The 14,501-nt window shown below is 37.9% G+C and overlaps 1 protein-coding gene across 2 annotated transcripts in view; it reads right to left on the reverse strand.

Moving 5' to 3' along the window:
* Positions 1 to 1,225: 1,225 nt before the first annotated feature.
* dipk2aa (divergent protein kinase domain 2Aa) overlaps positions 1,226 to 14,501 on the reverse strand; it is a 27,110-nt gene continuing 13,834 nt past the window's right edge. For both annotated transcript variants that reach the window (XM_016513112.1, XM_016513121.1), the window contains 2 exons: positions 9,637 to 9,940; positions 1,226 to 2,074 (listed from right to left, as the gene is read on the reverse strand). In XM_016513112.1, coding sequence (XP_016368598.1) covers positions 1,734 to 2,074; positions 9,637 to 9,940 — 645 coding nt within the window. In that variant the 3' untranslated portion in view covers positions 1,226 to 1,733. The remainder of the gene's footprint in view (positions 2,075 to 9,636; positions 9,941 to 14,501) is intronic.

Genomic DNA, 14,501 nt, shown 5'->3' on the forward strand with positions numbered 1-14,501 from the left:
TAATATTGCTTATTACAAACATGGAAAGTGGCACACGAGTAACATTGTTAGGGGGAAAAGAAGAACATTAATATATGCACACAAAATATTTAAGGACACAAAATTGATGAGGGCAAATATTAAAGGGTCTATAATGAGAAAACTATGATCTGACAATGTAGTGCAACTTGTCTCTGTAAACAATGCAAGTGCAAGTGAAGGAGACGGTATGTCATGGTTGCCGGCATATGAGAAATTAAAATTGCATTGGTCCAAAAAAACAACAACAACACTAACAGGCTCATGAAGACAGAAACAGGAAAAATAAGCGCTTTATTGTGGTTTCCCTTTTGAACAATCTTGGTCAAAGCATTGCTAAAGAACAAAATGAACCACACAATGGTGGTGATATTCTTTGGTATTTTTATTCTTGCATACTTAGTTGTTTCAAATCCATTTTGTTCTCCTTTTTGTATTTTCATTTCAGGGTTGTTTTTTTAAGTCAAGTCGTCCAACTATCCATCACTGGCACTGACTGCCACTTTTACAAAAAGCATCGACGTCTCACCAAAATGGTTCATTGTAACAGGAAACAATTGATCAAATTTCCCTTCGATAAGAGGCATAATTTGACCAAGCATACTTACAAATTCAGTTAAGACTTCACTTCCCGTAGCAAAGAAACCAGGTGGTTAATTGAATATATAGAGGCTAAAATAAAACACAAATGGATGAATCTCAAAGCTTGTCAAGAACATGTCCTAGTGATATTTCACCCAAAAATCCCATTTTGCTTAAAGAAAATGTATACCGTTTTAAATTTATATTTTCAAAATTAGTTATACTGCTTTAAATTAATGTGGACTTAAAATCTTTTAAACAGCATTTTACTCTTTTGTTTTACAAAACAAAACAAAAAACACCAAATTTTACAAAAACAAAACAGAATAAAAAACAAAACTAAAACAAGAAACAAAAAACACAACAAAACTAAAAAAACAAAACAAAACATAAAACTAAGCAAAAAAACAACAACAAAAAAACAACAGAACAGAGAACACAGAAGATAAAAAAACTGAAATAAAACAAAACACACAACAACAAGAAAAACAAAAATCTTAAACATCTTGGCATTATAATGTGCAAAACACAAACAAACACACACCCAATGGAAAAAATGCTTCTAAAATATAATGATATTCCGGGCCAAAACAGGAATACATTATATTCAAAATCTTTTTTGTTTGTTTGTTTGTTTTATTTTGGATTAAAACATGACCTGGACATGTTTTTGTTAAGATTCACCCAAACATAAACAAAGCTCCCTGTGTCACTTCAGTTATAACCCCTGCTCACGGTGCACCTACAGCACCCAATTTCTTAATTAATTAGAAACCGTATTACAGGATCCTGATCAGAACCTGTAATAGCAGCAAGGGTATTCACTGAAACATCAGATATTACAATCAACTTTCACACACACAAACACAAGTGTGATCACAGCAGTTTGAGCCTGTATTCTGCTGATTTTCACATGACCCTTTAATCCATGCTCATGTGCAAACTTCTTTAATTAGCCCCGAATAGGACTGGAGCCAATGTTGGCATGATTGATAGAGGCAACGAAATAGCGACTCCCTTGAAGGTGAACGAATGTGTTCCAGAATCTGGTAGCACATTTGTAAAAGTACTTCAGAGGTCTTTTTTGAGTGGGGGTGGGGGTGGGGGGCACAGAACGTCCCCTGTTCTGGACACTACCTGTTAGTATTGCTCAGCTGTGTGAGTTGTGTCAGGAACTCCCGCAATTCTTTAGCTGCCTGGAAGCGACCGTACTGTTTCTGAGGCCGGGTGCACTCGTCCAGCAGGGCCGTGAGGCGGCCGTCTTTGACCACATCGGCAGGGGGGTCGTGGAGGAGACCGCCCGTGGTACCACGCCAGGTGGCGAATCTGGAGAGCAGGTTCTGACAGATAGCGTAGTAGTTGTGGTCCACGGTGACTCGAGAGCAGAGGATGTCCTTGGAGAAGGAGAGACAGGCCTCTTTGTCGCATTCCTCGTAGCGGCTCTCGTACCACACGTCATAGTTCTCTGGTTTATCTGAGTGGATTACAGAAAATACAAATATAATATCTGCCAAAACAATACAAGAGAAGAAACCTCAAAATCAACATGAAACTGCATTTCCATCTCATGTTTCTGGGTGAAAATGGATAATACTGAAGGCTGAAGTTAGGACCCTGTAACTCCAATTTACAGTATAACACACAATGTCATTGAATTTAGCAAATTTTAGATGAATAAGTCAAAAGTAGGGCTTTTATGCTTAATTCACGATGTGGACTTGTGTTTATGAATATTAAAGTGCAAAAAGACAGCTATTTAAATATTAAGTCTGCTTTTTTTTGTGTGATTGAGCAGCGCAGTTTCGTCTGCTACACAAACTCAAGCGATGCTTGTGGTGTTTTCAGCGTCTGCCATCTCACTGAACCTTTTCATTTGATAAAATCATTTTCATGTCACATTGAGTAGATACAGACGCTCAAAGGTCTTCATGGCAACACATCAAAAAAGTTAGGTTTAATTAGTTTATTTAGTTTAGTATAAACTATGGAAGCCCGTTTCTGCCACTGAATAAAAAATAAAAAAGGTAATTGCGACTTTTTTATCTCACAATTCTGACTTTTTTTCTCATAAGCGTGTGATACAAACTTGCAATTCTGACTTTTTTCTCAGAATTGCGTGATATAAACTCGCAATTCTGAGAAAAAACAGTCACTTGCAAGACATAAACTCGCAATTGCGAGAAAAAAAGTCAGAATAGCGAGTTTTTAATCTCGCAATTGTGGCTTTATATCTCGCAATTCTTACTTTATAACTCGCAATTGCGAGTTTATATCTCAATTCTGTGAAAAAAAGTCAGAATTGTGAGATAAAAAGTCGCAATAACCTTTTTTATTTTTATTCAGTGGCGGAAACGGGCTTCCATAATAAACAGAGTACGTGCAATCACGAATCTCAAAAGTGAAAGTGAAACTAAAAAGCGATGCATTCAAAAGCAGTTTCAATGGCAGGTATAATAGCGGCTCCCTGATGCCCGCAGTTTATATACAGTATAATTACCCAATGATATAACTGCGAGAGAAAGTATTGAAATATTTTATATTTATTCCGTATACACGTAATTTTCTTTCCAAACACGGTATTGGGATGCGGCCGGATTGCGGGGGGTATGGAGGGGAGGGATAACGATGCTGGCTCAACATCGTGATGTCAATCAGCCATTGGCGATGGACGATGGCATCATCTATCGGCCCAACCCTACTAAACAAGCAATTTTTGTTAAACATGTAACAAAGTGTTGTTAAACTGTGTTTTTATAAACTTTTAATGAGATGTTTTAATTACCTTTTAATGAAGTGTTGTTAAACGTTTCATGACTCGAATTTTGATTACAAAAATTTCATTTAACAATTCAAATGGAATCCAAAAAAAAAAAACACTCGTTTCATAGGGCCCTCTGAAGTGGGGCTAGAGCAGAATGAGAGTTTTCAGTGTTTTATAACACTGATGGTGTCATAAAGAGTTAGGACCAGTGTACAGCACCATTCGGATTGGACCCCAGGGGGCAGCCGCTCGTAACAGCTAATCAAGAGCTGTTATTGCAATATCTTGTTGTAGTTAATCAAAACAGCCTAACACCTGTTATCGTTTTGTAGCTGTGGTAGCTTGATGTAGCATGTAGGGCAGACAAAGTATACTTTATGCTTCAGCAGAAACCATTAAAGGGTTACAAAAGCTTTCCACTCAAAGAATCCAAAACTAATACTAATAATAACAAGAAATGTTATTTGAGCACTAAATCAGCATATTGATTGATGAATCATGTGACACTGAAGACTGGAGTGATGGCTGCTGAAAATTCAGCTTTGTCATTACTGAAAAAAATAAATAAAATCGTAAAATATATTACAAAAGAAAACAGATTTTTTAAATTGCTGTATTTCGATCAAATAAACGCAGACTTGGTCAACATATATAGTTCGTTTAAAAATAGGAAAAACCGTAATGATAATGATAACAATAACGGTAGTGTGCGAATGATTTAGGATTTCCAATCAGGCACTGAACTGAGTACTTTTTTAGTCAAACTGTTTTGGGGTCCTAGAGAGACTGAACTCAGCAACTGGGCTGAACATTTCATCTATTTCTTATTGTATGTAGTAGCAAGTAGTTTGCAGTAGATTCCATTACAATGTTAACTGGCATTTAATTACTCTTAATTGTTAAATAAAACATAGAAAAGGTTGCGTTATCTAAAACATTAGTCTAAAACAATGCCTAAATAACTATTTGGCTATTGGTCAAAAAATAAGACCAGGAACATGTATTAAGAGAAAAACTAGGGCCCATTTCACGTTAACATTCAACACAAGTTCACTATCCTTTGCAGAAGCAATGATTGAACTTCTTGTCAAGTTCTCCTCTGTGTTTCACAACATGCCTAGTTTCAGTCAGCTGACTTTTATTCAATACGGCCTAATCCTTATTCCACTGGCTCTTCCTTTTAAAAACAACTTGCTGTTAGATTCTGTATACCAGACAACATAAAAAGCTCTTTATCATTGCACATCGCTTTCTTGTAGCATTTCAATCTTCTTCCAAAAGCACAACCTACACTAAAATGGAACAACGATCTGCAGAATAAAGACACTGACTTGATTCAGCTCTTCACTGTGAGAAGACAAATAAGAAATTCTTCTGAAAGCAAGTGCAGTTCTTCTCTAGCCACCCATTTTAATGCTGAACAAATCAATAAAGCCGAGGATCCTGCAGAAATAGACCGGGCTCTGACATCTACTCATCAGCAAAACTATATTGAGTCATAAAGCGCCTTAAAGAGTTGGGGAACTGCTGTCTTGGCCATTTGACACAGCTCAATATCACGCCAATAACTAATTAGAGAAAATGAAGTCACCGTGCTGCCAATCACTCTCGTGGGAGCCAATTATGAGATCCAGAGGAGGTAATGTGCCACAGCCAATCAGAGCACACGCTGGCTTCGGTGCCTTTCTCTTTTGCTGTGTGTGCTGAGAATCACATCCAGAGGTTTATGGAGGAACGGCACAAAATATTGTTCCAGAACTGATGGAAATCTTAAATTAAAGGGACAGTTCATCATTTATTCACCTGCCACTTTGTGGATTCATATTCACCTCCACGGGGAAGTCGTGGCCTAATGGTTAGAAAGTCGGACTCGTAACCCAAAGGTTGCGGGTTCGAGTCTCGTACCGGCAGGGATTGTAGGTGGGGGGAGTGAATGTACAGCGCTCTCTCCCACCTTCAATACCATGACTGAAGTGACCTTGAGCAAGGCACCCCAACTGCTCCCCGGGTGCCGCAGCAAAAAATGGCTGCCCACTGCTCCGGGTGTGTGTTCACGGTGTGTGTGTGTGTTCACTGCTGTGTGTGTGCACTTTGGATGGGATAAATGCAGAGCACTAATTCCGAGTATGGGTCACCATACTTGGCCACATGTCACTTCACTCACTCACTCACTCACTCACTCCTATGGAATACAAAAGAACTTTCAACAGATGAAACAATCTTCATAATATCTTTCTTTGTGTTTCGCAGAAGAAATTTTCAAAACAAAAATAACGACTTTTTTCAACAATTCGTCTCCTCCACGTTACCCTATAGCGCCATTTTGGAGAGTTTCACATACATAATGTATGCAACGTATGTACGCGGATACGCGGTTTACGTTGTTTACACTTTGATCTGAACGTTAACAATGTATCCGCGTACCGTACATACGTTGCATACATTGTTTACGTATGTGATACTCTCTAAAATGGCGCTATAGGGTGACGCGGAGGAGACAAATTGTTGAATAAAGTCATTATTTTTGTTTTCTTTGTGCACAAAAAGTATTCTTGTAGCTTCGTAAAATTACGGTTGAACCACTGATGTCACCATACTTGGCCACATGTCACTTCACTCACTCACTCACTCACTCACTCATATGGAATACCAAAGAACTTTCAACAGATGAAACAATCTTCATAATATCTTTCTTTGTGTTTCGCAGAAGAAATTCTTTCAAAACAAAAATAACGACTTTTTTCAACAATTCGTCTCCTCCACGTTACCCTATAGCGCCATTTTGGAGAGTTTCACATACATAATGTATGCAACGTATGTACGCGGATACGCGGTTTACGTTGTTTACACTTTGATCTGAACGTTAACAATGTATCCGCGTACCGTACATACGTTGCATACATTGTTTACGTATGTGATACTCTCTAAAATGGCGCTATAGGGTGACGCGGAGGAGACAAATTGTTGAATAAAGTCATTATTTTTGTTTTCTTTGTGCACAAAAAGTATTCTTGTAGCTTCGTAAAATTACGGTTGAACCACTGATGTCACATGGATTATTTTAACAATCTCCTTGCTACGTTTCTGAGCCTTGATCGTGTAAGGATCCTTGCTGTCTATGGGAGGGTCAGAGAGCTCACGGAATTCATCAAAACTATCTTAATTTGTGTTCCGAAGATGAACAAAAGGTCTTATGGGTTTGGAACGACATGAGGGTGAGTAATTAATAACATAATTTTCATTTTTGGGTGAACTATCCCTTTAACGAATTAAATCTTATTATAGAAAGTGTTACCATTAAATGTTATTAAATCAACAAAAATTGCCAACAGATATTCGCAATAACAAACCAGCTCCTGTGAATAGAAATCATTTCTGAATCCATGAATGCCAATCCTTAAAAGGTTCACATTTTTAATTAATGCACTGAGATATTATAAGCAGAATTAATTAAATTTAAAAGATGAATAAAAGCCTATCTATCCAATGCCCTCTGCAAAAAGACTTCCAACCTTGATGCCCACATGTTCAGTGAAGTGGTTTGACATCATAAGCACACATCAATTCAGAATAGAAACGCAATAAAAAAAGCTTGTGTTATCTAACATTTCAGAAAGACCCATCTGCAAGCAAAGACGCACATACGAGCTCCATTCAGATAAACGCTGGCAGGCTGAAGCAAATAGCCATTGTTATGTAGCACACATGCTCCAAGATCATCCGCCAGCCCAGTCTGGCCTCTCTGGATGGCAAATCCACTGGCACGAATTGTTGGTCCAGCACTGCACCCATCCATGCCAACTCACTACCGTCCAGAATCAAAAGTGCAGCTTTGGGCCACGTTCATCTGTTGCAAAGCAAACACTTTGATAGCAATGCTTACTTAAATGTGAAACTGGAATTTAAATCCCATGCATTATCAAATTAGGGGCTCTATCAGGGCCATAAAATTACTTTTCAATTAGGAATTGATTGTGACTGTGACTGTGGCAACTTTAACATTTGAAAGGATACTATGGCAAAGTTATTGCTTTCCTTATTCAAACTGATTTTTTTTTCATGAATATATGGTTGACCTGAAGAATGAAAGCTATACAACTTTGAAAATTATGAGCTATATGACTGCTTATCGACACTAGGGGTGTGACAATACACTTAGCTCATGAGATGAGACAAAATACAGATACTTGGTTCACTAGAACAAGACAATATCTTAATAGATTTTTTAAGAAATTTTCAATGACAAAATATTTGTCTTTTAATTACAAAAAGTAAAACATTGCAGTTGCATTTTGAAATAGTTTAACTTATCTAGGGCTGTAACTAATGATTATTTTGGTAATCAAGTAATCTACTGATTATTTTGACAATTGAGTAATCTGATATTTTTTAGTAACACAAATAGTCCTAAGTGAAAACCAGGCTTTAGTATGACTTTATATATATAAACTAACGATGAGGCAATAATAATTGGCCTCAAATAAAGTATCAAAACCAAGTAATTACATGGTTTTATTGAACAACACTGTTAAAATGCATAATGTAATATGCCTATACATAATATGAACATAACTACATTTTATGTATTATAACAAATACCTGCAGAGGGCGCCAACGGCCTGGTGACGTTTCACTTTACAGCATGATTAAACAATGTTTAAATCCATTAAATTTGAATATTTGGCCACATGCAAACTCCGAAACTTTTATTTTGAAATTGCGAAAAATCCCAGTAAATTTGTTCTGGCAATCATATCGTTCTTATAGAGATTACATGATTACTCTGTGCTGTTAACAAAGCTCCGCTGCTTTTAATGAGTTTTTCTATGTAAATATGCGCTAGATGGACATCTTTGAACATTGCGCCTCGCAGCTTTTTCAACGTGTCGCACTTCTCATCAGGGCTGCGCCGCCTGCGCGTCTTGTGTTTATAAGAGCAAAAAAATTCTGATTGGCTAGTAATGTTAGTTTGGTTGAGAGTGAAAGCTGTGCTCCTCTCATACAATTGGTAGGCGAACTCATGGACTCAAAATTGATATCAACAAGTGTTTTTTTTGTTTGTTTTTTTTATAAATGTAGGGTTATTTTTTTCCCAGCCAAACGCTGCACGCCGGAGATCCGGCATGGTGCCGGAGAACTTTAAGCCCTGTATTATTGTTGATTATTGCTCTTGATATTGTAACAGCCTAATTATGAAATGTTTTGGGTTTGGGGAAACAACATCATATTCCTGACAAAAAAGCTAAGACCTGTTCATGAATTACTTTATTACGTTTTATGCATTAGAAAATCAAGATTAGAAAATCATTGCTTATTTTAGTAGCATGAAAAACAAAACGTCATTTAAACTGGGAATAAAGCGAGCAAAGTACGTTCTCCATCACTGAAGCGGTCCATGACTTAAAGGTCCCATGGCATGAAAATTTCACTTTATGAGGTTTTTTAACATTAATATGAGTTCCCCTAGCCTGCCTATGGCCCCCAGTGGCTAGAAATGGAGCACGAGTTATGTACTCATGCAATAACTCATGTTATAATCACTGAAGCGGTCTACACTGCAAAATTAATGTCTTACTTCCACTGCATCTGCACTTTGCTTGTTTGTGATGAGAGAATTGGTGCAAGTACAGATTCAGAATTCCGTCAGTTTTCAGCAGTGACTCATCTTGACACCTCTGATTGGTCATTGCATTCATAAGCTGAACAGAAATGTGCGTGACTGGTTATACTCAAAACTGCAAATTTTTTTTAAAGAAATCTGATGCAACGTGAGCAGATCTAAATCTAATGTCACAATCAACACTTTACATTCATTTTCACATTTCATTTAAATCATGACAGCCATAATTAAAAAAATTTGCACCCTTATCTTTGCTCCCATTAATTTCTGACCAGTGTTACAGGAAAGCCGTCTGTGCTTTTTCATGTGTAAAGTTCTTAAAAGCCAAAAAAAAGAAACAGCTATGAGACTTTAATTACAAATCTGAGCGTGGGAGGCCCATGCAGGTTTCCACCTGGTCTGTGAGACTGTGATAATTCTCCCTGAAAGTCCTGAAAAACATTTATTTTGACGGGGAAGGCAAAGTACAGAAACAAACAGGCCTAAAAAAACAGGTGCTCCAGCCCATCCGAGGGAAAACTGAAAGTGGGTCAGAACATATGAAAGTAGACAAAAAAAAACAACACACCGTCTAACCTGGATAACAGTTTCCAGCGTAATTTATTAATGCTGTAAAGCAAGAGCACGGAGATGCAGGAATGAAGTTGTTACTTACTTTGCTTAATCAGTCTCTTGTCTGCCACTATGATGTTTTCTGCATCGACGACGATGACTTTTCCATCACGAGGCCCGACTGCAAAGTTGTCAAAGCTCACGTCTAGGAGGTAAAGGGCAAAGTCAAAGTCGTTGTTGGTCAGCTGCTCGGCGATGTCCATCAGCTGCTTGGCCAGATCCACTCTTTTCTCCCAGGGTGCATTGTAGAAGCTCCAGAGCTCCTCGCCCACGTAATTCACCGCCACCATCCGGCCGCAGGCCCCCAGGTATTTGGCGAATGGCCAGCCCTCATCAGAGGGAAAACTCTGCAGAGATGAAACATGAGGAGAGAGTCAAGGTAAGATAAGTTCTCCATTCACACACACACCACGTCCTCTCAAATTTGGAGCAAAAAATGCCAATTAAGACACAGACAAACTGCACAATCATTAGCTTGGAGCAAAGCAGCTGTACCAAACTTTTCTTAAGTGCTGCGGATATTCGATAGCCCCATTTTAAATCGAGTCATTAAATATGGATAAGTGACCATTAAACTTTAATCTTAGAGATTCAAATAATTTAGAGGACAAAACACAGCATTCAGTAACCAGTCGGAGCCTCCAACATCTGGCTTCTGTGGTCCGAGCTGGAGAGGCTGAATCATGCAGTGGAGGGGATGTTTCCTGCTCTTCACGACATAGGCATGGTTTCTTGCGGACTTCGGCAAAGCGAATCGGTCATATAAATAACATTTTACCGGCTTACACTCTTAAATGTCATAAATCTGATAACTGCAGGAGGCAGTGTCCAATCTGTTACACCCGTCCTGTCCTTGAGTCTTTTAGGGGTCACGAGTGAATCAAGTGGAGACAAAACCTACAACAAGATCTGTATTTTCCTCTTGCCTTGACCAGTTCTAATGCTCATAATGATACTGGCAAAATCAATCATTTCCTTTGACACCGTAATCACAATCATTAATGTAGATTAATGGAATTTTTATTAAAAATGCCATTTTGCATGAGGAATCTGACATTTGTGTAGCTACACATCCAAAACAGACAGTTTTTGAAAGTATTTATCATTATTTTTTCAGTAAATTAAGACTAAATGGTGAACTTCACACTGGCTCTCAGAGCAGCATCAAAACAATTAAATTTTTTAAAAATAAATTATAAACAACCAAAGCCACAATACACTATTATAATTAGGGTTGGGGCGATAGACGAAGCCATCGTCCATGGCTGATAGACATCACGATGTTGAGCTGGCATCGCGATCCCCATCCATTTTGAATGCGCGATCGCTTTTTAGTTTCACTTTCGAGATTCGCGATCGCACGTACTCGGTTTATACTATGAAGTGGCAGTACTTACCACACATTTTACAAGATTAGATGTTTGTCAGTGGTGCTCAGGATCTGACAATCATTCACCATCGTCCTCAGTCATCTCCCCTTACTCTGTTTATGTGGTAAGTGAAATGTTATGTACTGTAATGTAACAGTCAACCATTTGCAATCGTTATTCGTTTTCCGTTTGTTTTTCCGTGCCTTTCTAAATACGGATTATTTCTAAATATCGTCCATCGCAATGTTTCACTTTACACATCGTCCAATTTGGTAGGTATCGCCCAACCCTAATTATAATCACAACTTTTTGAGCTCTACAGTTGAGTGTGAGCTCTGGATTCTCACAAATGCTCCTATTATAAACAAAGCTGTCCACACTGCAGAATAAATCTGTTTTATATGCTTTGTTGATTTGAAAAGGGGAATTCTAGGTTTTTTCACGTTTCTTGCTTATAGTGTATGTTGGGTATAAAACATTCACACTGCATCTGAGTGACGCGACATTTAGAGAATGCTAAATAGTTGGAAATTACCAAAAATTATTTTTGTAAATTATAATATAAATAAATAAATTACTTTCAGGCTGTCTGGCAATGCATCTTCAGCACTCTTCTACACGTTGTGTGCCAGAACAACAAAAGTGAAAAAAAAAAAAAAAAAACTCAACAGGGATATATCTAAATGGAATACTGTAACCAGCATAACGGTAATGGTTACCTTGGTAATTATTTAGCTTTACTAAAACTACATTTTGGTTTTAGGAATTAGACTGAATATTGAATTAAATTATTAGGCACTTACAGAGTAACTGCTCGGTCTGTGACAAATGAGTCAAATACAGAAGGGAACATTGTGTCTCTAGATTTTTTTTTTACCTCTGGGAACACTTCATCATGAAGTTTCATTCTCTGAAAGTGTCAAATGTCTGTGGAAGGCCACATCCTGTGTGAGAGTGAGGATTTGTTCCTGGAAAAAAGCTTCACTGTGCAGAAAGTGGTTGCCCCTACATTCTGTTGTAGAACTTTATAAATAATAGATGACCACCAAAAAATTCCAATAACTCCCACCGACACTGACCAAAAAAAAAAAAAAAGCCATTATAGAGAAATTTTATAGGGAAAACTGCACGTTTACTTCACTTTTTTTATTTTAATATTTAAAAAAAAATTAATGATTAAATGTACTAAATTTACATTCTATAATAATTTCTAGCATTTTGCAAATCAAAAATATGACATCTTTCAACTCCAGTATACATTCCATATAAAAATAAATGAAAGGGCTCTTTCTGGTTTAGGAAACTTAACCTCATTTTGTCAGAGAAACATGCACAGCCAGCTCATGGCTATTTTGCAGAAACCGTGTAGTTGCACTTCAAACCCTATTTTACTTGTACTAAACATTCTCTGCTTACATTTTGCATGACATTGTCAAACATCACTGTGTCAATACCCTGTGTCCTGTTCTGCTATCAAATTTCCAAGGATTTGCATCATTACCAAACGTGAAGGAAAACGAAATCCATATACAGTTATACACTATACTAAATTTAAACGAAACCAGGTTTTGACATAAAACCGTTCCAAGAAATTCAGTTAAATAAAACAGCACCCCACACTACAAACCTGTTGAGCTGCAGTTGGCCGCTTAACACGGTCCGGAAGCAAGCTTTTTCTTCCTCCTCCTCTTTTTTTTTCCAACTTGAAGTGCTGTTCTTGCTATAATTGAAACTCTGACTAACATTTAACTCTACATCCTTACCCACAGAGCTCTGCCTTTGGTCAAGGACTCTGGAAGATGACAATGCACATAACCTTCAAAAGTGTATTAAATCATTTCTATGCAATGGTGAAGTGCATCTCTTTACCAAGGGAGGTCAAAGAGATCTTCAATTCACAAGCATGCTATTACAGCATGTGAATCAACAAACATAGCTGTAAACCGCTTAAAATTACCAATATGAAAAAGCTGCAAACACATTCAAGAGCAAATTAAATCAGAGGTGATTGTCTGTCAACTTTTGTCAGCTGAAGTCTCAGCTTTCAGAAGCAATAAAATCAGACTAATTTTATCACAGAGTGTGGTCAGATTGGTAATGCATGGAATTGGTGACAAACACAAGCAACGCGTGCAAGAGCGAGCAGACATAACTGTTTCAGGGAGGTTAGTCATTTGTTTTTCCGAGCCAGTGGAAATTCTAGCCCATAAAGAATAGGAACTTGTTTGCACTCGACCCTTTCATACATGACAACAATGGCCAAACGGCTGCGTGATGCACAAAATAAGTGGTTGGAGGCAGGTGAAAGGTTTGTTTTAATAAAAGCACCATCAACACCACATAATGACAGACGGCCAGGTGCTAGTCATGTATATCTTACAAATACCCTTCAAATCTAAACTGCTAACGGGTTAGGTCTGTGCATTATAGCATTAAAAATATAAAATGAAATGGTCGACCATCTGGTTATGTCGAGGTACCAATTCAGTATCAATACCAAGGGTCGATGCTAAAACATCAATCCAACCCTAGTTAGTGTAGTGGCAGTTTAATGAGATCTGGCCATGAAACCCAAAGCCTGGTTCCAACCTTGATAGGGCCAATTCCAGAAACAGAGTTTGTGGGATTGCCAATCGCCAAGAGACTCGGTAGCTTCAGAAAGACTGTTCTTGTAATATTTGCACTAAAGTTTCTTTAAATACAAACACATCTACTTGACAACTAATAAAGAACGGCAACTTCCATTTGGGTGGCGGAGCTCCCAAGTCTACAGTTTGCTCACACTCTCCACAATTATAGAGTCTGTCAAACTGCTGCTGAAGTGTGAGGAGGGAATATCAACTCTGCACAGATGGCTGTGCTCTAAGTGACAAACTGCAAAAGAATACAGCAGTGCTATTTTGAAAATATGGGTATGTTGGAGCCGGAATACAGCATACTGATGCTCATGTGGGTAATTATACAGTGGGTACGGAAAGTATTCAGACCCCCTTAAATTTTTCGCAAGACTAGTGTGATAAAATCACTAACCTTGTACTTGCAAAACTCTGTAACTTTCACCCACAGGAACTATAATGGTAATGTAAAATCATCTGCCTAGCACTGAAAAGACTGTGTAGACAACTTTATAGCTCAAGTAGCACATTTACAGAAGAATATAGGCCCTTTAGCAAATTTTTTTTTTTTAAAGGCAGCGTGTTTCTGCTTTTAAATCCTCCACAATGTCTTGCCCCATTACTTAAAGGGGTCATATGATGCGATTAAAATTTTTCCTTTCTCTTTGAAGTGTTACAAGCTCTTGGTGCATAAAGAAGATCTGTTTAGTTGCAAAGACTTAAGTCTCAAATCCAAAGAGATCTTGTTTATCAAAGTTAAGAGTCAACCACGCCTACCTAAAACGGCTCATTCTAACACGCCCCCACATGTCTACGTCACGATGTGGGAAGATTTGCATAACGCCGCCCAAATGTTCACGCAAAGAAAGAAGGCGTAATTTTTATTCTCGCTGTAGTATTGTTGTTGCCGCCGCCGCCATGTC

The sequence above is a fragment of the Sinocyclocheilus rhinocerous genome, unplaced genomic scaffold (assembly GCF_001515625.1).
Source record: "Sinocyclocheilus rhinocerous isolate Xijiao unplaced genomic scaffold, SAMN03320098_v1.1 scaffold1724, whole genome shotgun sequence".
Classification (NCBI taxonomy): Eukaryota; Metazoa; Chordata; class Actinopteri; order Cypriniformes; family Cyprinidae; genus Sinocyclocheilus; species Sinocyclocheilus rhinocerous.